The sequence below is a fragment of the Rattus rattus genome, chromosome 9 (genome assembly GCF_011064425.1).
Source record: "Rattus rattus isolate New Zealand chromosome 9, Rrattus_CSIRO_v1, whole genome shotgun sequence".
NCBI lineage: Eukaryota > Metazoa > Chordata > Mammalia > Rodentia > Muridae > Rattus > Rattus rattus.
The window spans coordinates 10,994,650-11,018,817 of record NC_046162.1 but is presented as its reverse complement, the minus strand read 5'-3'; the positions used below and the strand labels follow the sequence as shown (position 1 = coordinate 11,018,817).

Genomic DNA, 24,168 nt, shown 5'->3' with positions numbered 1-24,168 from the left:
TCCAGTTATAATTAGATAAATTTATTAAAACTGCTAGCTGGGTGGCAGTCTTAAAGTCAAATCAAAAGCATACCACTGAGGAGGGGTTGAGAGAAGGATTTTTAAACCAAAAACCACAATTACTTAATTTTTCGGTAGATTTGCAACTATATGAGAAACTTCCCTGCATACAGCTCTAAGCAAGTTACAAAAGCCTGTGCCAGCAGCTAATCATTTCACAGTTACACCATTTTGGGGAGGGAGACAGGACGTCAGGAGTTTATCTTTCAAGAATTAAAGTCAGAGGACAAAGCCTACTAAAATCAGTACTGGGTACAGAATGGAATCCAGGCATTGATCTGTGTTGGAGGACAGATTGGTACCAAGCCTGCAGGGCTCCTAGAGCAGAGTCGGTTCTACTTTTAATGCACCAGTCACCAATTTAAAATGCAGGGCTGACTGGGATGACAAGGAATAGTAAAAGACTGGGCCCAGTGTGGGTGTTAAAGATGGGGGTGGTAACCCATGGGGACCAAGAAAAGAGAGACTGGTAGTGAAGCCTCAGCTCACTCCTTTGCCCTTCAAGCTTTTCCTGAGACATGTTTCCCATAAACTCCTGAGCTACTGACATAGAAGCACTTTTCACCTAAGGCAGTACAACAAATGTCCTCCCTTCACAATTAAAATCTAGTCCTCAATGGTTCTGTAAAACCATTTCTGCTAGGGAAACTGCTTGTTTTTCAAGTTGCCTGATGGAGTCCTTTAGGTGCTGCATGTCTTGGTCTACTTTGTTACTGAGCATTTTAATCCTGGTCTTGCATAACCAGGGCTGACATCCCAAGGCAGCCACACCAGTGACTCTTGCTTTCAGGAGGAGGGGCTAACTCTATAGCTGGAATTGCTATTCCCTTTTATCTGGACCTCACAATGGGAACTTCCTTTATATATAGGCAAAAGTTTTCTACCCTTCTCTCCAGCATACATGCCTACTTGGGAGAGGGTATTTCCTTGGGAGAGATTAACTTTCTGGGGCCAAAATTCAAGGTGCACAGCTGTTACATATCTAGCAAGCTCAGGCCCACCATGTCTAGTGCAATGCTAATAGGCGCTGGAGGTGCATGCTGATGTGCTCAGACCAGTGACGTATAGCTGAGTACTCAGGCTTTGCTAGAACGGGAAGCTAGCTGATTACAAACTGAAGAAGAGATTAACCTTTTCCTTGGAAATCTCCCAGGGTGAGTCTAGTTTCTTTGTTTTACTATTTACATTTTCTAGTTGGGATAACAGATCGACCTCTATCTCTACATAAAAGAGAAGCCTGGGACCTTGACAAAACCAATAATCTCTCCCAAGGCTGGGGGGGGGGGTGTATGATTTATCCAATTATGTAATAACTTCAAGTCTTGAGCTCGGGAATCACTAGGGGATGAAACTTTAAGTGTGTTCTGGAGTAGGGTTGAAGCTGCTGCCTATTACTGTAGCCCCTTGACCATGACTGTGGATAGATTTACTACCACGGGTGAAATGGCCTGAGGAGTGAGGAGAGAGAAAGGATACAACCTAATCCCTGGTTGAGGCAACCAGCTCTTTTCAGGACCTATGGGATTGGCTCGGTAGTATGGAACCTTTTTCTGTATAGTGAATTCTACCCCAGGACTATTTCCATAATTCTTAAATTTAAGTACAAATCCCCAGGTCCGGCCTGTAAGCCATTTTTTGTCATTCAATCCATTCCAGGCCACAACCTTTAAAGTAAAGGGATTACAGGTCCCAGGTTTGCAATCCCGGGAAGGATATACCCGTTGAATGGAGATGTATGGGTCTTTATGGCCACCGTGGTCAGACTCAGTCTCGCAGCCTGGGGTGGAGCAATGATAATCCTTTTCCCACCTGTGACACTGTGTAGGCCCATCAGCCGGGCATGCATAAAATGGTGATGACCAGAAGGATATTTCCTGCATTTTGGTCCCACACCCCGGGTGAACTAGACTATAAATTCCCCATTCAGCTATAAGTTCATTGTTATCAAAGAAATCACACAGGTCAAATTTAAACACAGGTTGGGAGTTGACACTCCTGAAAACACCTATTATTTTCCTATCTGAGGTTCGAGACAGCTCCCAATCCCAGGCTTCAACATTTTTAACTGGCTGGGAGTGACCTATAAAGATTCCCAAAATTAGCGCCAGTCTGAGTTCAAGGTGCACATGAACCACACCTTTAGAAGGCACTGGGGATATTGCGTTACCCTTCATTCTGTCACCTTTCTTCTGGTGGCTGTGTCTGCCTTTAGATGGATGTGGTAGTTCCAAGCTGCAGTCCCTGCCACCTTGATGGCCCTTGGTGTTGTCAGGATCACAGGGTATGGTCCCTTCCAGGAAGGTTCCAGAGTCTTGCTAGCTAAGCGGTAAGTCTCCAAGTTGAAACCTGTATGCTGGTCAGTCAAGGGTGGTGGGCGTAACAGACGGCTCTGGATTCTCTAGTTGTCTGCTGCAGTGCCTGTAAAGACTTGAAGGAATGATTAGACATGTCAATAATCTGTGGCCTTCCCTTGACAGGAATAAGTGGATGCAGTTGGCCAAATATTTCAAATGGTATCAACTTGTCCTGGTAGGGGACAGGGAGCACCTGATCTTAAAAAATAATGGCAGTTTTGACACTTTGGGCCCAGAATTTAATTAATCTTTAACAGTTCTATTATTTCTACCTGTCCCGAACCCTGTGACCTAAGGCACAGTGTAATCTGCAGCACATTCCTAATGTTTTAGCTAAGTGTTGAGACATTTTGGCCATGAAAGCCAGGTCTCTATCAGACCCCCAAAAGGAAGAAATGTCAAACTGGGGAATGATCTCCAATAGTAACTTCTTAGTAATGAAAGTAGCTTTTTTCTGACTTGGTAAGAAAGGCTTCTGCCCACCCTGAAAAAGTATCTATAAAACTAGCAAATACTGGGAGCCAAACGTTGCTGGAGCAAATGCAGTAGAGGTCAATTCCTAGTGGTAACCAGGTTAAGCCCTCTTTTGCGAAGATCCACAGGTGCTGGTTTTTCTCCTCTGAGATCCACCTGGGTGCAGACATTACAGTGGCACGTGATTTGTTCAACTCTTTCATCCAGACAGTGTAGAAAGTACCGGTTCCTAACTAACTTCTAATTTGGTCAATCCAAGGTGTATAATCAATGAATTAGTGAGAAGAGATGGGCCAGGGCTTCTGGCAGGATAGTATCCATCTGGAAGAACTTACCAGTCTGCTGTCAGTGAACCCTTGTTGTTTGGTCCAATTTTCTTTCTCTATAGTATACACAGGCTATTCTAGCAGGTTTGGCTCAGGCAGGAGGGTGAGAGTTGAGGAGGATCTAATATTTGTAGTGGTCCTACTGGCTCTGTAGCCACTCTTTTTGAAATGGCATCAACAAATCTGTTGCTTCATGCTTCAGCTGAGTTGCCGTTCAGGTGTACTGGACAATGAATACCAACAAGCTTTCCCAGCTGCCAAACAGCCGCTAGAAGAGCTGAGAGCAGAAAGGTGAGACTCTGATCCTGAGTGCATCCAAAAGGAGAGCCTGATGATGGGTGAGGCATGTGTTTGACACCAGTCCTAAGAGGCTTCCTGAAGGAGTATTCAACAGACTGAGGAGTAGTGACAACCAACTCCTGTCCTATAATGGTCAGTTCATCAGTTTCCTGTAGCAACAGTGTGGTGGCATCAATGGCCTGGATGCTGGATGGCCATCCTGCTGCAATCAGGTCTAGGCGTTCACACAGATGGGGCACAGGCCACTTCCATGCAACCAGGTCTAGGTGTTCACACAGATGGGGCACAGGCCACTTCCATGGTCCCAAAGTCTGAATCAATACACCTTTCCCCACTCAATTACGTTTCTCCAGAAACAAGTAGCAGCATCAGGTACTCTGAGCACTGGAGCTGACACCAGAGATTCCTTAAGACTTTAGAAGGCCTCCTTTTCCTAGCTTCCAGCTCAAGGGGCTATTTCATTCTAGGCTCTGGTACAGTGGTTTTGCTACTTCTGCAAAGTTAGGTATCCATAGTCTACACTGAGGGATTCTCTCACCTGTCTTTTATCCTGTGGCTCAGGAATATTCAAGATAGCTTGGATTCTGCTTAAGGATGGTCCAGCTGCTTCCCTCCAAGCAATATCCCACATTAGTTACCTTATTAAAGCACAACTGGGATTTTTTTCACAGACATTCAGTATCCTAGCTGCTGGAGTATTTCAAGCAATTCCTTGGTAACTTGGCACTGTTTCATGATTCAGTATGAGATCATCCACATACTACAAGAGAGTAATGTTCAGGTGCCCTTGTGGGTATTCAAACAGGTCCTCACTAAGAGCCTCATTAAACAGAACGGGGGAGTTCTTAGACCTCTGTGGTAGTAGATCCAGTTCAGTTGGCTATTGAACCTTGACTTGAGATCTGTCAATTCAAAAGCAAATGTAAGTTGGCTCACAGGCACCAGACAGAGAAAAGGGAATCCTTCAGGTCTAAGACAGTATAGTTTCTCCTGGAGCCAATAGGCTGAGAAAAGTATGTCAGGTGAATAGTTTCTACTCTTTTATTTACATTTAAATCCTGAACAGTGGTTTTGGGTGCCTGGCTAAACAACAGGGGTTGGTGGACAGCTCCAAGGTGAATTACAGGGGAACAAAATTCCTGTATCTCTAAAGTGGTTCATATGTTTTCTAGAGCCAGCTTGGGCTTCTTGCAAGTATTGTTTAACTCTTACAGGCGAAGCTGAGCTCAAGAGAGTAATAACTGGTAGCTACAGTGAGACCACTCTGGGATTACTGGTCTGTATGCCTGCTGCAGACAGCTTAAACAGTAATTCTGTTAGGAGTGGGCAGCCAGCTCCTAATTTTTCAGTATGCATTTCTACCATTTTATATTCTTCTAATAAGGGAAAATTTGCCAGAATCACTGAGTATGGACTCATTGGGTCCAGAACAGCTTTAACATGGTGATGGTGGCACAAAGTTTTAACAACAATTCTCTACTAATGAAGGGATATGGACAATTTGGCATAACAAGAAAAGAATGAGTCACAGTACCTTGTCCACGGTTAACTTCTTGGTTGTTGCTCCAGAGGTAAGTTTAGTTTCTATAGTCCTTTGAATTGTGGCTCTCTCCTTAATGATGGGGCCCACGGGTCAAGTCAGCCCTGAACAGGCTTTATCCCTATTTATCAGGAACCAGAGTTTTATCCTCGTCTATTTTCCTGTGACCATGGGCTCCTAGGGACTCATTGGTATAGTGCCCTGGCCCCATCAATCTGATCCAGTGAGATTTAAGATCAGTTTTCTTTTTCCTTGTCCATATAGTTTTAGGCATTTGATTTTCTAGTGTCCTTTTTCTCTTACAGTAGGCACACTGGTCCTTCTTCACCCTGGCTTAGGGCTGATATGGTTGTCTGAGGTACTCTGAGGGAAGCTCAGGCCCTTCTCTGAATATGGCTGTCACTGTCCTGGCCAGCCTGTGTCTTTCTTCTCATCTTGATCTCCACTGTTAGAAGGTCTTCTGAGCTATCTCTAATGGCTGTGACCTATTCACTTCTTCAAATCCTTCGAACTTCCATAACTTGAGTATCTGGGGCTGACTGAGCAACGGAACCAGTGTTACCAGACCACCGGTTTTCTGTGACATCTACATCAATGGGAGTAGATTCCCAAAGCCTTTTGGAGATGCTCCAGGAACCCAAATTCCTGGTTTTCCCAAGTTATCTCAGATATTTTGGAAGATGAAATGGTGTTCTGGCCACTGCTCTCACTCTGGTCAGCAGTGCGTGGTGCTAGGTATCAAGAGCCCCTCTCCCGGGGTTGGGGATTTGGCTCAGTAGTAGAGTGCTTGCCTAGGAAGCGCAAGGCCCCTGGGTCGGGTCCCCAGCTCCAAAAAAAAGATAAAAAAAAAAAAGAGCCCTCTCCCTTGATCAGTGTTGGGATTCCAGCCTGATAAGGATGAGGGCAATATTCACTCAGCTCTTTTCTTTATCTAACCCTGTGGCCCCTGGGGCCATAAAGGCCTTCCTGCCTCAGTCATGATCTAATCCCTTTCATCAAAAAGGGCACCTAAAAGCTGCTTACAATCAGCCTGTGGGGTGAGAGACAGCCAGATGGAGGTAAGGACAAATCAGGATAAACTCTTGGGACTGTAGGTGTAGAGTTCCCTTCAGATATAGTCAGGTCCTGGGCTAGCTCAAAGTGTGGGAATATCCTCCTCCTCTGCGGGTGCCAGAACAGAGTCCAGCATTTTACTAATGTTTTAATCACTCCTCCATGGCCTGTTTCAGCCCCTGCCTCCTGGTCCCTGCCCTGCCCTGACAATGATATGGAAGCACAGGAAAAATAAACCCTTTCTTCCTAAGTTCCTTTGATCAGGATATTTCGTAACAGCAATAGTAACCTTAACTAAAAGACACTTTGTCCAAAATTGTAAACTACAAAGGGGAAGTACAAAGGGGACGTTACTGATTTAAAGATGAGGTCACCTTGAAAGGTTCATTTTGAGCATGGCAGTGAAGGCTTTTACTCCCAGCACTCAAGAGGCAGAGCAGGAACATCTTTGTGAGTTCAAGTCTAACCTGGCCTACATAGTGAGTCCCTAGGACATCCAAGGCTATAAAAAAGAGACCTTGTCTAGAAAGACAGAGGGAATGAAAGAATGAAAGAAATAAATTAATTTTTTTCTGGGCAAAGTGCTTATAAATAATTCAGTAAATGCTACATAAAGGACTCAGTAGGTATAATGCTTGCTGTGTTTGTATTTGGATTCTCAGTACTCACGTAAAGACACGATAGTGCATGTCTTTAACTCCAGAGCTGGGAAACTGAGACAGGTGGATGGCAAGTCCTTGCTGGCTAGTCAGTCTAGATGAAACAGCAAACTTTCAGTCAGAAACCCTATCTGAAAAAGTAAGATGAGGAAGCAATGGAGGAAGACATCTGTCTTTAATTTTTACTGCTATGATAAAACACTGACCAAAATACATTGAGGCGGGGTTAATTTCATTTCCAGGTAATATTCCATCACTGGGGTAAATCAGTGCGAGACCTGAAGGCAGGAACTTGAAGGGAGGACCTGAAGCAGAGATCATGGAGGAACACTGCTTACTGACTTGTTTCTCTCACCTTCTAATACAACTCAGACCCACTTGCCTGCCCAAGGGTAGCATCACCAAGAGTGGGCTGAGTCCATCCACACATCATTAATCCAAAAAATGTTCTATAGACTTCCCTACAAGCCAATTCCATTGATGGAGGTATTTCCTCAACTGAGATTTCCTTCTCCTAGATGACTCTAGCTTGCATCAAGTTGAAAACTATGAAACTGTCAATGTTTTATTTCTGTGAAGAGACACCATGACCAATACAACTCTTTTTTTTTCTTTTTTTAAGGGGTTATTTATTCATTTTATTTATATGAGTACACCATAGCTGTCTTCAGCCACACCAGAAGAGGGCAGCAGATCGCATTACAGATGGTTGTGAGCCACCATGTGGAATGCTGGGATTTGAACTCAGGACCTCAGGAAGAACAGTCAGTGGTCTTAACTGCCAAGCCATCTCTCCAGCCCCCAATACAACTCTTATAAAGGAAAACATTTAATTGGGGCTTGCTTACAGTTTCAGAGGGTTATCAGTCCATCATCACAGCAGGAAGTAGGGCAACATGCAAGCAGATATGGTGCTGGAGAAGTACCACATCCAGATCCACAGGCAGCAGGAAGAGTGAGACTCTAGCCTGTTGAGCTTTTGAAACCTCAGAACTCATCTTCAGTGATACAGCTCCTCCAAGGCCATTACTGCCCGACCATTTCTAATAGTGCTGCTCCTAGCTGATCCATCAATTAAGAAGTATTCCAAATGTGAGGAGATATTTAAGGAGGTTGATACGGGATATTGTGCTAGTGTGGTATTTTGGATGACAATGGCTATTCTTCTGCTGGATCTGTGCTCCCCACCCACATTTTTTTTTCTTTTCCTTAGCTCTCTCCTCTTCTAATCCACAATTAAAGATTTCATGATGGCTCTGTTTTGGCTCTGTATTTCTCATCTATTTCCATAGCTGTAACCATCCCTATGAAGATGATGTCTAAGCTTTCTTCTTTACTCAGAAACATCTTTTTCTGCATCCCAGAATTACCTAGGTAGAGCTTCTAAACCTGTCCCTTTTTCTTCATTTTAAATCCTATTAATAATTAGTATTATCCATTTGTCCAGTAATTCATGCTCAGAAATTTGTGGATTATCTAGGTTTCCATGTATCTCCACAGTTTTGTTTGTAGATGGTTTCATGTAGCTTAGACTGGCCTTAAACATGCCAGGTATCTAAGGCTTACTTTGAAATTCCTAATTCTATAATTCGAAGCTCTGGTGTTAGGGATGTGAGCCACCAAATCCACATCACAATCTACTATTCATCAAATTGAGGGATGAGGAGAAAAGACTTAAAAATAATTCAATTTGTCTTAGAAGTACTCAATACTGGAAAGGAAATACATGGGAAGCAAGTTGAGGGGATCATATGAGTTCATGGTAAATCTTGGTGAATGTGAGATACAAAAATGCAAATATTGATTACACAGTTGAATATGTACACGGGAGGACTATAAATTTCTATCAAACACCTATTGATAGAGAACAAATCACCCCCTTTGGTAGCTAAAATTAACAAAGGCTTCTTCAGTGTTTATGAGAAAGCTGGAGCAGCATAGCTGGCTGCTTCTGACTTGGAGTCTCTCATGTCTGCAGAGAAGGCTTTGCTCCCACCTTCATGCATGTGGTGGCTAGCTGGTTGACGAAGTAGCCTCACAGCATATCGTCTGGCTTCCCTCTCTCTAGGGCCACCTTACAAATGAGTGAATGAGAGGGAGTTGTAAAGACAAAACTTACATGCATGATAGTAATCACACTAACGTCAGAACTGACACTGGGGTGAGAGTACTGCTCTACAGCCAAGCATGGCTTAGAAGTCACGGCAATCCCTCTGTAAAAGGCTGCTCAGGACTGGGATTACAAGTAACATGCCATGTTTGACATCTTATGTTTCCAATACACTATTAGGAAGAACCAAGTCACTATCAGCTCACGTTGAAAATGTGGGGTGTGTATGTTGAAGCCCCATTACTTGAAAGTAAGATTACCAAAGAGTTCTAGATCTTTCTTCTTGCAATACCACAGCCAGACCAACTTTACTAAAGTGTAATTCATCACTTTTCCTTTGCTACTAGTACTTTTTATTTCTTTCACGTGTAACTGCAGTTTGATAACTAGTTCCTTTGTCAGTTTTAATAGCCTCATATCCATCTCTTTTGCAATTCTTTGGCTCTAGTCACTTATTGTTTCCAAACGCCTCCAGGATCTACCATCTGAATTCGTGTAATTTCCTTGGCCTAAAAGTCTGGTGCTTGGGACTGGAGAGTTGGAGTTAAGAGTACTGCTTGCTCTCCCAGAAGACTACAGTTTTGACTCTTAGCATCCACGTGGTGGTTTCTAACCATCTGTAATTCCAGTTCTAGGATGATCTAAGACTCTCTTCTGGCCTCCACCAGCACTGCTCACATGTGGTGCACAGACATACATGCAAGTAAAACATCCACACATAAAATAAAAATAATAAATCTCTTGGAACAAACCAACAACTGCAGCAACAAAAAAGTCTAATCCCAGCACCTGGGCGACAGAGGCAGGCAGATTTCTATGAGTTTAAGACCAGCCTGGCCTACAAGGAGAGATCCAGGACAGCCAAGGCTGTTCACAGAGAAATTCTGTCTTCAAAAACCAAAAAAGTCTGGTTCTCAAACTTGAATACAGGTAAGAGAACATCTAAGACCACTAATGCTCTTTGGAGATGTTAGGAAGTCTGCATGCCTCAAGCCCAACTCATTGCAATATGCTAAAAGTCCATCCTATACCAGATTCTCAAAGAGACAGGTAGAAGCAGGTGCCAACGACTTTTCTAAAAGTGCATTCTACAAGTTAAATTAAGACAAAGTCCTCAGCAGACACTAGCAGAGTATGATTTTTCAAGGAGCACTTTTGGAAAACTGACAATGGAGAGAAAACATTTTATTCCCACACAGCTAGCTGAGGGGGGCCTGTCACTATCCTTAACATCCACCTAAAAGTTCCTAAATAAATTATGTCTCTGTGCGGGTACAAGTTGGAGGATAGGGATTTGCTCACCATTGTAAATCTAGCTTCTGAGAGGTAGGGAAGGAGGCTCACTTAGGTAATCCTGGCTATATAGGAAGATCCTGACTTAAGTGGGGGAGTACTGGTAGATGCTTTTAATCCTAGCACTCTGCAACCTGAAGCAGGAGGATCTCAGTGAGTTCGAGGTCAAACTGGTATACACAGAGAATTCCAGAACAGCCAGAACTGCCATAGTAGAGACCCTGTCTCGAACCAAACGAAAATAAAAACTGGTGGTACCACTCTGAGCGCCTTGTACTGACTGAGAACAACCTCAAATACACTGTATTACGCGAAACCAGCACAGTGGGTATGCTTGGTAACTAACCACTCTTAAAACGTTCTGACGTATTCTACGAGTTATCCCTTCATACTCACTTAGGGTCTTACCTGGGCCGAAACTCCTGAAAGACCGACTCATTTTTTCGTTTCTCGCGCAGCATCACGCGCCTAGTGTTGGCGGTTCCTCTTTATTTCATGGGAACACCACCAGTTTGGGGAAACCGACGCCTGAAGTCACAACAAGGTGGGAAGCCACGGCTCCCCGCTCTTCGGAAGACTGCACGGGATCGAAGACAGGGCTCTGGCCTCTCCTTAGGGCGCTCTCTCAGTGTTCTCCGGAGAAGAGCGACAGGGTTTGCGAGGCCTGGAGCCTCAGAAAGAGCCGGACGCAAGGGAGACTTTTCCACTGGAACACTCTAGGCACAGCTTCAGTCCTCAACAACTAGTTCGGAGGACAGCCACAGCATCTAATTACGCTGCCTTACCGGAAATGACACCACTGGTCTCCTGCAGTCCCACCCTCTGCCTTCCGGTTCCGGGTTTCGGGGCTTCGCGTGCGCAGGCATTCTGACTCCTGAATTCCACACGAGGCGGCATGAAGTGCTTAGCGTCCGAGTCTCCCGATGCCTCGGCCGCTACGGCGACCACCACCGAGGTGCAAGCGGAACCGACCGCTCTTGAACAGCTGGACAGAGAGCAGGCGAGTGGCTTTCGGGGACAACGAATCGGAAGCAGGGTGGTGCAGGGTGTGGGGCAAGAGGCCAGGAAATCAAGTGGGCCCGCGACTGCGTTGGCTCCCAGGAGCTCGAGGCAGGCCTCTGAAAACGCACCCCAGCAGTCTCGCTTTTCTCACACTTACGGCCTGTTTGCCTCCTGTTGAAAGTGGGCTTCTGCGCTCCGTCCTGCAGCATTACGGGTCTTATGTACGTGCACAAAGTGTTTTTAGCAGCCTTGAGCACATGCTCCTAGCCCTATTCGCTTTTCCTGATCGTTTCCTTTCCCGTAGAGGGCAGGAGAAGCTTCTGAATAGCTTTTTCTCTTACGTAGAAAAGACAACTTGTAAACAGATCCAAGGTACTTAGATGTTTTAAATGCATTCTTAAGTTGCACTGGGTACAGATTGTAAGATCCTAATAAGCTGATGGAATTTGCTTAATAGAAAGAGGAGCGCCAGGCGTAGTGGTACATGCCTTTAATCCCAGCCCTCCGGAGACAGGCAGGTGAATCTTTTCAGTACGATGCCAGCCTGAACTATATTCCAGGACAGTCAAAGATATACAGAAAAGTCCTCTCTTGAAACCCTAGCCCCCCAAAGGAGCAAAGGAAACAAATATATCTGTATGGAAGCAATTAACATAGATTGAGGAAATTAATCGATTTTTCTGTCTCTGCAGATAAGAAAGGCAGTGGAAGTTCTGTTTGATAACTCCAAGTCCAGAAAAAATAATGAATTGCTGTTGAATGGGAGTGAAAATCTGTTTTTAATGGTGATACTATGGAAAATTCCAAAGAAAGAACTTCGGATCAGAGTGTAAGTAATTATCTGTTTGTTTCATTGGTTTGTTTTATTTGTTTTTCCGCTGGTTTGGTTGTTACTAAGGCTTGCCTGGCTCCAAACTCACAGTAATATATATGCCGCTCCCTCTTGAGTGCTGGGGTTAAAGTTAAAACTCACTCAGAGTGTGTCTGAGTATAAGAATGTGGGCCACATGTGTCCAGTGCTTGCAGAAGCCAAAAGAGGGTGTCAGATCACCTGGGACTGCAGAAACAAGAGGTCATGAGCAGCCCAGTGTGGGTACAGGGGACAGAAATCAGATTTCCTGGGAAAGCAGCAAATGCTCTTAACTACTGAATGTGTGGATTCCTGCATTTGGTCTCTCTAGCCCATTGTTTTCTTTTTAGAGCCAGAAGTGACAGAGGCAGGGAGATCTCTTTAGCTGGAAGTCAGCCTTGTCTTCAGAGATAGTCCCAAGACAGCCAGGGATGCCATGAAAATAGATAAATTAAAATATTTTTAAACTGCATTTATTTCTGTTCGTGTGTTTGTCTATCTGTCTGGAGGGTTAGGTGCACACATATGGGAGTGAGTCAGTATCATTTCTCTCCCTCCATGTTGGTCCTGGAGTTTGAGCTCTGGTTGTTGGGCATGGCATTGAGCATGTGTTTTCACCCACCGATTCATCTGGCCTGCCTGTATGTACTGAATGTTCTCGTTAGCTCTCGGTGAGGATAAACATGTTCTGGAATAACACTTTGCTCCTTGTTTGTCATGTTTTGTAGGTCTTTGCCTCATAGCATCCTCTCAGAATCCTCAGAAGTCTGTCTGTTTACCAAAGATGAATGTGATTCACCTGAACAGACAGAAGGTTTCTATAAAAAGCTTTTGAAAAAGCATGGAGTAAACACTATCTCTCAGGTAGGAGGTGTGCTGATGTGTTAAAGTCCTTTCAGAGACTTTAGAAATGAAGTATCATACACTGCTATAATTTATGGTCCTTTAGGTCCATTTTCTCTGTAATTTTAACTTATCCCTTTATGGGTATGAATGTGTATTCCTAACATGTGTGTGCACCACATGGATGCAGGTGTCCTCCAGGGCCAGAAAAGTTACTGAGTTTCCCTGGAGCTGGAATTACAGGTGGTGGGAGCTGCCTCATGGGTGCTTGGAAATAAAACCCCGGTCCTTCAAGAGAGCATCAAATCCTGCCAAGCCATCTCTCCAGCCCCCTAACTGCCAAGCCATCTCTCCAGCTCCCCTTTCTCTCTCTCTCTTTTTTTTTAAGATTTATTTATTATATATGAGTACACTGTACACTTCAGACACACCAGAAGAGGGCATTGGATTCCATTACAGATGGTTGTGATCCACCATGTGGTTGCTGGGATTTGAACTCAGGTCTTCTGGAAGAGCAGTCAGTGTTCTTAACCACTGTCCAGCCCCCCTTTCTCTTTTTAATCTTACTGTCTCTGCTTTTGGTTGGCTCTATTTCCTTTTGCTTTTGCTAAAGGCACTATTTTGATTTGTAACTGAAAACCTAAATGCATGTCAGATTTCACATCTTTTTAAGTGTCTTGAGCATACTGCCTCCAGGAGTATGGGGTTCCCTGCAGCTGGAGTTGTAGAAGGTTGTTTTGATTCTCTGGGTTCTCTAATATAGTCAGAGCTCTGAAGTACTGAGCCATCTATAATACCATTGCAGATTGTTTAAAAACCCAACTTTTCGTGTACTTGTAGAGCATCACATCTGGCTCTGTTTTGTGACTATTTGTTTATCTTTGTACTCTGTTTCTTTATCTTTCTCCTGGTACTAGGAATTGACTCCAAAACCATGCACATGCTACCCCAAACTTGCAGTGTAGACCAGGTTGGCCTCCAACTCAATTTCCTTCACGCTAGGATATAAGATGTACACCTCTACACCAGGTACTGCCATCCCACCCTAACACCCGTGCTTTTTAAACAAGTGTCTGGGTGTTTTGTCTACATGTATCTGTGCACCTTGTGCATACAATTACCCATGCAGACCAGAATAGAGTCTTGGATTCCCTGTACCTGGAGAGCTACACATGGCCACGAGCTACTGTGTGGGTGTTGGAATCAAACCCATGTCCTCTGTAAGAGCAGCCAGTGCTTTTAACCACTAAGCTATCTCTGTAGCTCATTTTATTACGTTTGAGATAGCATTTTGATCAGTTGCCTCGGCTGCCCTTACCCTCAGAGTTAGTATTCTTCAACCTGAGATAGTCAAGAACAGTTATGTCATCTCCTTCAGTAGCTGGCTGACATGCTGGGTTTTTAATCCAGGCTCCTTGATTGTTCTCTTCTCAGGGTCTTCCGGCGTTTTGCAAGGCCTCCAGCATATTTTAGCTGCTTAGGAATTCATTAATCTGAGAGGGGCATGCATAGCCCTGGGACCGGTGTGAAGAGAAGTGTTAAGTATTTCTCCTCCTGTTTTAGATCTTAACGCTTTATGGTGTTTCGCTTGTTTTTGTATTCTAGATTATCCCCTTTAAGACGTTAAAAACAGAATATAAAGCCTATGAAGCCAAGCTCCGCCTCCTGGGTAGCTTTGATGTCTTTATTGCTGATGAACGAATCCGACGGCATTTGCCCACACACATAGGAAGGCATTTCTATCAGAGGAAGAAGTGAGTTTATGTGCAGTGACCAGACTTGAATGGTATGGGATTTTCTGTGTGTCTCCAGTGTTTTGATGCCTCTGTTTTTTTTAGAGTTCCAGTATCTGTAAACCTTCTGGCAAAGAATCTGTCCAAAGAGATTAACCGAACTATCACAGGGACCGTCTTAAACATCTCTAAGCGTGGTTCTTGCAGGTAACAAGGAGCATTTATATGCGATTTCTTTAAACTGTACATGTAACGGTGATTGAGTCCTTTTTTTTTTTTAACCATAAAGGATCATATTAATCAAACCAGGACCTTCTACTAAAACCCAGTAAGCTTTTTTCTTTTCTTTTTTTTTTAAGTCTTCTAAGAAAAAGAAGAGATAGAAGTAACTTCAGTCCCCATTAAGAAGTTCGATTTGTCGGGGTTGGGGTTGTCAGTGGTGAGTGCTTTTCTGGACAGCAAGGCAAATGTTGGTCCCCAGCTAAAAAAAAGAACCAAAAAAAAAAAAAAAGTTCGTTGGTTGTCTGATTTTCTGGCTACAAATGTGTAGGTAGGGCAGGAACCATAATGAATGGGGAGTGATTGTACAGTCTGCCGGATGAAGGGAGCTGATGTTCCTTGACAGAAACATGGTGATGTTCCTGTCAGAAACATGGCTGGCCTGTCTGTGAAGGGCCTCCCCAGCATGAGGTTGTCAGGAAAGCTAGCACCGGAGTTCTGCACAGCCCTGCCAACTCCACGGAAAGTGCCTGAGCTCAGGTAGCCTTGGGGAGGAGCCTGTTGAGAATTGTACCTGTTCAGACCTGCTGTCCCCCTTGTTGAGGAATGTTTCCTCTGGGAGAAAGTAGCTACATGTTAATGTCTTCGGTTCATTCTCACCCAGGATCCCGAACCAGGATAACTTAGCCTTAGAGTCAACAAGATTGCTCAGATTTAAGGCATCTATCCACCAAGCATGACAACCAGGACCATCACTGGTACAAGGAGAGAACTAATACTCGCAAACTGTCCTGTGACACTCACACAAAACAAACATACCTGAGTATTTATCTCATAAAGAAAAGCAAGACTGGGAGAGATGGCTGCGCTATTCTTCAGAGAACCCAAGTATGGTTTCCAACACCCATGGTAGATGTGGGTCACAACAGCCTGTAATTTTCCCTCTAGGGATTTAACGTCTCTGGACCAAAGGGGTACCCACATGTTCACATGCACAGACACACACATACACGTAGTTTTAAATGAGCCAGGCATGGTAGCACACCTCTAATCCTAGCACTGCGAAGGCAGCAACTGATAAATCTCTTAAGTCACAAGCAGACTGTCTACATAGAGAGTTCCAGGCCAGGTAGGGCTATATTGTGACCCTGTCTCAGAATAAATTATAAAAATAACAGTTCTTGTTTTTACATAGGATCTCACTATGATTCTGGGTGGTCTGGAACTCAAAGATCCTCTGACTTCTACCCTGACTGTTGGCTTGTATACCACCACACCAGCTTTAAAAACAAAGATAGATAACTGCTTTCCAACTTAAGTGGTCAGAAATGGGGTCTGTGTGGGGCAAGGCTTAGTATAACAGGTAATACAAATAGATTCCCGTTGCATGCTGCCTGCAAGAGGGAAGCCCCTTGATTGGTTCCATTTAAATACCTAAGAGGAGTTGTCATTGGGCCTGTCCTACCCCTTCCTCAGTTACAGACTGCTGTCAAAGGTTAGAGATACCAAATATACTGGCTCCCACTATCCCATCACTAGAGAGCCTAAGCTAAGAGGTCCGCTGGTTTAGGTAGCCTGTTCTTCATGGTGAATTTGAATGTCTTTATTTCTGCTCTCTTTGCCTGGCACAGTGGCTCCCTTTCTTGTTGTTCCCTCTCCTTTTCACACACATACGTTGTAGACAGCTGGCCAGTGTCTGACTAAAGAAAAGGAGCTAGAAGAGAAGCTGCTGTCCAGGTGACACTGGTAAAGTGCCACCCAGTGAGCCTCCAGTGAGGGAAGGCAGACCCAGTGCTGCAGGAGGCCTGCTGGGCCTCCCACGCATTTCCTGTTCCCTGTGGCTTAGCCGCAGAGATGCTTTGGTCTTGCTAACATTGAGTTATCCATGAGAGACAAGAACTTTTTACTTCAGAACGACTCAGCTGAATAGGACATGAAAATCATGAAGTGTCGATGACCTTGTTGGGGTGATTCTGCCAGAACAGCTTTGGGGTCAACATGTGGGTTTTTCTGTTTTGTCTTAACTTATTGCCATTGTCTATTTGAATATAGGTGTCGGAAGGCAGTTTCTAGGCTCTTTTTACACTGAAATCACTGGGATTGAACTCCATGACTTTAACTTAGGGTGGCAAGTGCCTTTACCAGCCAAGCCATCTCGCGGTCCAACCTGTGGGTGTGTTTCTTTCAGCATGGTGGTGTTTTACTTCAGGGAGTGGAGTTTTAAAATACAAAGTTAAAGAGCAAAAACTTTACTCTGTTGCTTTATTAAATTCTAGTACTATCCGTATTGGTCACACTGGAATGGAGATTCAGCACATCATTGAAAACATCCTGACTGTCTCAGAAATGCTTTCAGAAAAATTGCCAGAGGTACAGTATGCCAAGTGCATGAGTCTGCTTTCCATTCTAAACAGGCAGAGTGTGTGTAGATATCATCATTTCTTTGTTTCAGAAATGGCAGAGTGTGAAACTCCTGTTCCTGAAAACTGAGAAGTCGGTTTCCCTTCCTATCTTTTCCTCATTTGTCACATCTCAGGACGAAAACAGCGCTTCCTTCCGTAGTCTGAAGAAACAGGTTAGTATAAAAGTTATAATATTGGGTGGGCTTTGTAACATGTAGCCAAGAGAGATCACAGCAAGTTCAAAGCTAACTTGGGCTGTAAGACCCTGTCTTCCATACGTGGAGACAGATGTTGAAGGTGTAGCCCAGGGTGAGGTGTATGCTTAGCGTACGGGTTCAGTGTTTCTTAGGGGGCCTCAGGCTGATTTGTTTTGACTGCATGTGTGCAGGTGTCAGGCCTCCTGGATTGGAGTTGTGAGCTGCTCTGTTGGTGCTGGGCATTGGACCTGGATCCTCTGAAAGAGCAAATAGCTTAACCACTAAGCTATCTCTCTAGCCACAACAAGGCACATCTTAATTGTGTGTGCTGGACAACTTTGAATGTCTTTCCCAATTGCTGTCCATCTTAATTTTTAAAAAATACCTTTTAGTGGAGATCACTGATTGGCTTGACTGGCTGTCCAAGAGGTCCAGGGGTCCTGTATGCACCCACCTTCCCATAATTAAGATTACAGATGCCAGCCATCGTGCCCATTTTTCTATGTCTGTGGCGTGTTTGCATATAAACCCTTGGCCAACTGAGCGCTGTCCCCAGCCCCCAACTCAGTTTTGATTTATAGGCTTAGTACTATAGGTACTATTTCCAAAATCGAATGATGGGTGGTTGAAGCGGAGATCAGTAACTGTTTGGAATGGTGTTGTTTTGAATTCTCTTTGGCCATGTTAATCTTCGTCTCTACTGAATCTTTCATTTCAGTGTTTGGTTCATGTCTTAATATCTAGGAGTCACATCTTGCCTTAGTCAGTGATCTATTGCTGTAAGGGATATCATGGCCGCAGCAACTCTACAATATTTATTTGGGGCTTGCTCACAGTTTCAGAGGTTAAGTTATAGGCAAGGAACCTGGCAGCATGCAGCCAGGCATGGTGCTGAAGAGCAGCTGCGCCTCACATCCAGATGTGCAGATGTGCAGCCAGGCATGGTGCTGAAGAGCAGCTGTGCCTCACATCCAGATGTGCAGGCAGCAGCCACACCTCTTCCAGCAAGGCCATGTCTTACTATCTTCAAACAGTGCCATCCCTACAACCAGGTATTCAAGTGGAAGAACCTGTAAGTGCGTTCTTAGTCAGACCTTCACACATTTTCTTCAGAGCTCTGCCTGTCTCTGCCTCCTGAGTGCTGGGATCAAAAATGTGCATCACTGGCTGAAATTTCATTTTTTTTTTTTTTTTACTTTTTTTTTTTTTATTACATATAAGTACACTGTAGCTGTCTTCAGACACACCAGAAGAGGGCATCAGATCTCTTTACAGATGGTTGTGAGCCCCCATGTGGTTGCTGGGAATTGAACTCAGGACCTCTGGAAGAGTAGTCAGTGCTCTTAACCACTGAGCCATCTCTCCAGCCCCCCTGGCTGAAATTTCTACTCGTCATTTATTTTTCTCGTTTTTGGTTGTTTGGTTTTTACATAAAGACTGTGTGGACCAGGCTGGCCTTGAACTCAGAGTTCTCTAGAGCGCATGCAAGGATTAAAGGCCTGCACTACCTGCCATGCCTAGGTTTTCATCTGGCTGTCCTTAGTTAGTACACCGTCTTAACACACACAGCAGGTATTTTGGTGACAGTTTGTCTATCCATCATCAGCCAATATTGTGTCTCAGCGTAACAAGATATCTCACACTGAAGAGGTTGAGAACTCAGTAGTTGCTGGGTCCATGTGCCTGTGTGCTTCAGCCCTTCAACCTGGTGACTGAGGCCGAAGGGATTTGGAGAGCTGCTGGTGCCGATAGCTGGGTGTAGCTGGGGTTTCCTGCTTTGTGGTTTTTTTCTTTTCCCATTTTTATTCCCTCCAGCTTCATCCGCTGTCATTAGGTGGAGGGGTGGTGCCACGCTCCCTGACTCTAATTGCTTTCCTTTTGTTTCTTCTCTGAGCATACGAGAAACCACAGCCAACCTCCCTAAATGATCAGTAATCACCACCCACCAACTGCCCTCGCTTTTATGTACTCTGAACAGTTTGCAGGTTTCCAGATGATGATGTATTCACAGAGACTGTGCAGCTAGCAAAGCCACGCCTCTGCTAGAGCATGAGGCAGATCGTGGTCAGCTGCTGCAGAAGTGAAGCAGCCCATGTCCCACATCAGGGATTAGAATGAAGCCTATTGTGGGTTCTCAGTGGTTCTCAGGCTACCTGAATGGAATCACTCTGTAGAACATGCTAACCTTGTACTCACAAGGACCTACCTGCTTCTCCCTCCAGAGTTTTGGGATTAAAGCCTGTGCCACCACTTCTAGCTTTCTTGTGTTTTTTTTAAAGAAACTAAAATTCTCAAAAAATGTCACTGTAACTGGGTACATCAAGTCAATAGCAAAAGGGAAAGCCCACTGAGTAAAAGGCATTTTGATGACCTTTCTTCTTCCCTTCCATGCTCCTTTTAACCTGGGCTGCAGCTCAGGAGGTACTGCCTCAATTTTGGGTGGGATGCCCCACATTCACTAAAGGAATCAGTCCAATTTCTCAGTTGAAATAGGCTCCCTGCTCATATTGGACCATTTCAGGTCTCATTCACTGCAGTTGACAGTCTAAAGAAATGGTTAAAGGAACGGGATGGTTGACACTTTACCTATGAGACAGGAACTGAGAAAGTGCTCTGAACATACAACCACCCTGTCACACTTTGAGAACTGGAGATCCAAGCTAGGCTCGGCGGGTAAAGTGCTTACCATTTGAGAGCCAGTTGTGGGATGTTAGAGATTCAACTTAGTGTAGCCATTCATTAAGCCCAAGGTCCTAGAAGAGACCCTGTCTTCAAGTGGGTGGCCCTGAAGAACGCTCTAAGCTAACCTGTGGTGTGGACATACACACGCACTTATACAAAGGACACGTGATGAGTAATGATTGAAGCCAAAACTGGCTTAGTGGCCGTGGGCTCTGCTTCCTGCTTACATTTCTTCTGGAGTGTAGCCCCTAGTGAGGAAAGTATTCCATAGACTCTTAATGTAGGGACAAGGGCTTAGTTTCTCTTGGCCTTCCCTTCCACCTCTGGGTTGCCTGCATGCATGCATTTTCATGGTGGTTAATGTCCCACCATGTGCAGGGCCCTGGACACAGTAGACATGTGCTATAACACTAAACTAAACCCACAATTCGAGTCTAACAAACTTCAGTAACTAGGTAAGTTGGTCTTTGAGGTTGCAATCCTCCCGCCTCAGCCTTCCATGTAGTTAGGATTACAGGTATGTACTGACATTCTGACAGTACTGTTTTCAGCTTTCAGCTACACTGTGTGTGTGTGTGTGTGTGTGTGTGTGTGTGTGTGTGTGTGTGTGTGTGTGTGTGTGTGAGAGAGAGAGTGTGGTGCATGTCATTAATGGTGTATGTGTGAGAGAGAGTGAGAGTGTGTGTGTTGGGGTGTGTGTGTGATTGTTGTGTGTGTCCAAAAAACAGTGTGAGGTGTAACTAATGTTTGCATGGGTCAAACAGGTTAGGGAGGATTGAGTTTCTAAGGCAAGCCATCTGCTTTCTGAGGATGATTTCCTACAAAATTTTATCTTGTGTTTTCTAGGAACCAAACAAAAGACTGAGGTGAAAACAAAAGTTGAAGAAGGAGCAAAATGTTAAAGCTTGGGAAATCCAAGAAGGATACATCTCTTTTAGGGAGCTCCAGTGGCTTAAACCAGTGCTCCATCTGCTTTCTGGATGAGCCCAGAAATTGTAAAGGACCTCAAGGCAAGCACAAAGAAAAGAAGGAAGTATGAAAAACAAAATTCCAGAACTGGAAAGGAAAATGATAAAGAAAAATCCAAGAAGGTTTTTTTTTTTAAGATTTATTTATTTTTTAACTATATAAGTACACTGTAGCTGTCTTCAGAGACACCAGAAGAGGGCATCAGATCCCTTTACAGATGGTTGTGAGCCACCATGTGGTTGCTGGGAATTGAACTCAGGACCTCTGGAAGAGCAGTCAGTGCTCTTAACCACTGAGCCATCTCTCCAGCCCCGTGAAGGTATTTTTATTGCTGTTAGTAGCTGCTGTATTTCAGGCAAAAAGTACTAGGCAATGCCAGGTGGGGTCCTATGACTCCCCTCCAGCACCTGTGACCCAGAGGCAGGCGATGGCTGAGTTTGAGCCCAGACTACACAGTGATTTCCAGGACAGCCAGGACTACAGAAAGAAATACTGGGGATGGAGGTGGAGGAATAAAAGTAAAAGGTGCTTAGTGATTTAAAAAAAGCTTAGAGTTAATCTAGGAAGCAGGAAGGCGGGTGAAGGTAGACACTGATCTACTACTTTAGCCTGATCTTGGCTGATCTGAATGGATGGCCTGTGCTGCTTTACAGTAGGGCGTCTTCTAGACATGTATCTCGTGTAGGTGTTCATTGGGAAGGACAAAGTGTCAGATGTCCATGTGACCTCTCGGTGTACTCAGATACAACATAGCTGGAATAATGTTTCGAATACTGAAGTATGAGAATATGAGGTGACACATGTGCCTGAGGCTGAGGCAGGAGCAAGATCCTGTCTCAAGAAGAAACTGTGTCTGGTGCTGTAAATAGGCCCTCATTCTTCCACGCTTCGGTGCACACGAGGTTGCGGCGTAGCAGTGGCTCCCTAAGACTGTTAGATACTGCTTTTTATTGTTCTAGACCTAATTCCCTTTCTCTTTTTAAGATGCAAGAAAATATCACAGGGAAGAAGTCTCCAAAATCCAAGTCTGATCCAAGAACCCCTCAGGGTAAAAAAAGGAAGGCCTTACCGGCTACAGAGACTCCAGAAGCCTCAGATCCTGGGATCTCAGGGAAGAAACAAAAAAAGGATGTGCGGGAATTCAGAAAGCCAGGGGCCAAGTCCTTCTCTACTCCCATGAAATCTGGAAAGAAAGCTTCCAACACTCCCAGAGACAAACAAACCCGGGCAGCCCACTCAAACTAGAACTAGTGCATTTGGCATAAAAGACATCACAGTTAACAAGAGCTTTTCAAGGATATTTAGACAGGGCGTGCTGGCGTTTGTGTGTGCGCGTGCACACACGCACACACACACGCGCACACACACACACACACACACGCGCGCACACACACACACGCACAGTGGAATGCAGAGATAGGCAGATGTGTATGAGTTTGAGGACAACCTAGTTGTCTACAAAGGGGTCACCAAGATTCATTATTTAAAGGGCAGATTTAAGTCCTGGGCTTGGTGGTATAACACTTTTGACAGCAAATGCAAGATCCTGGCCTTACTACCCAGAGCTGTCAAAAGAAAAAAGATAAACCCCACACAAGAAAAGGCACTCTGCTGTTTATTCCATCACAGTGTTTTTCAACAAGGAGTCCAGGACTTAAATGGTTTTTGAGAAGTTTCTGTGGGTGCCTCTGAAATAAATATTTTGTTGTAAAAACTAGGGGTTTCAGGCACAATCTTTTTAAATTGTTCAGTGTATTTCCTGATGCTTCTGTACATTTGCTTTTTTTGAAATTAAACTTATATCCCTTCTGGGTAGACGCACTGTGCTGTCGTATCTCACCTGACTAGTTTTGAAGACGTAGGAACAGCTTTCCATCTGCATGAGAGAATTTAGTCAATTGGGCTTTTAAGACAATTTCTGCACCCATTCCTAGAGTGTCCCGTGAGGAATTGAAATGTACAAATTGACCGCAGGACTGGAGACATAGTTCAAGTCCTACTGTTCAGAGGACTCAGGTTCAATTCCCAAGACCATGATGGCTCTCAACTTTAACTCCACTTGTGGGGAGTTGGAGCCTTGGCACCAGCACAGAAATGGGGCACAGATGTATGTCCATATAGACAAAAATGCTAAAATAGCAGATCAACCACAAACTGGAACAGACTTTGTACGGCTTTGTTGCTTGTCTAGGAACATTTTGGTAATAGGCATGGTAAAGTGTATTAATGGAGTGCCTCAGTGTAATACACAAACATACTGGTGTGTGAGTACACTGCAGCTCTCTTCAGACACAGCACAAGAAGCATCAGATCTCATTACAGATGGTTGTGAGCCATCATGTGGTTGCCGGGAATTGAACTCAGGACCTCTGAAAAAGCAGTCTGTTCTCTTAATCACTGAGCCATCTCTCCAGGCTAAATACTATGTGGTTTTAATCTGAAGAGCCAAGCAGGGAGCCAGCATGGCTACATAGTGAAGCACTTAAAAAGTGGCTTCTCCCTCCCATGCTGGGACTGAAGGGGTGCTCCACTACTGCTTAGCTGTGATGCAGTTGTTTGGTCCCACCGCTGAGCCGCCGAGTATATTGCAGGACAATGACTTAGACCTGTAGTCTTGACTCTAACTCACATGTTTGTTCCTCTGATCCTGGGTGAAGTGTGTGCAGACTTCTCTGTTTAAATGACCAGACAAATTTAGCATAAGTGGCAGTACAGACAGTGGATTATAGAGGCTTCTGAATTTAAAAAAAAAAAAAAAATGCCTTAGGAAGTAGCCCATTTCACAAGAGTGCTGCCCATTACAGTGTAAAGTAGTGTCCCTTGCCTATGACCTCTCACTTAGCAGCTTGTGATATACTGAGGTTTAAAGTGCTTTCTAGGACTTCATGAAGCATAAAAAGCTGCCTATAACCAGAAGTTGTAGCTGGTCCTGGACCAGCAAGATAACTTAGCAAGTAAGACACACGTTCCTAAAGAGATCTCAGTTCTTGATGTCTGTCCTAAAAGGTTTAAAATGTTTCCTGCTTGACATTCAAATTTCCAGTTAATAACAAAACAACTCCAGAGCTAGGAAAGGAGAGAGAATGGTGCTCAGTGTTAAAA

At 44.4% G+C, this 24,168-nt stretch overlaps 1 protein-coding gene and 1 long non-coding RNA gene across 2 annotated transcripts; one reads left to right on the top strand and one right to left on the bottom strand.

The window, feature by feature from the left end:
• LOC116908719 lies at positions 1–11,007 on the bottom strand. The gene is made up of 2 exons (XR_004389016.1): positions 10,578–11,007; positions 1–2,487 (listed from the first exon to the last, which is right to left on the bottom strand). It is a non-coding gene; the product is annotated as an uncharacterized LOC116908719 (long non-coding RNA).
• On the top strand, positions 10,983–22,887 carry Rsl1d1 (ribosomal L1 domain containing 1). Its single transcript, XM_032912056.1, is given in 11 exon segments — positions 10,983–11,169; positions 11,864–12,000; positions 12,750–12,885; positions 14,470–14,618; positions 14,703–14,804; positions 17,093–17,186; positions 17,269–17,391; positions 20,944–20,987; positions 20,989–21,051; positions 21,053–21,188; positions 22,051–22,887. Coding segments are annotated over 11 exon segments (1,350 nt in total). The 5' UTR covers positions 10,983–11,064; the 3' UTR covers positions 22,312–22,887.
• The last annotated feature ends 1,281 nt before the right edge of the window (positions 22,888–24,168 follow it).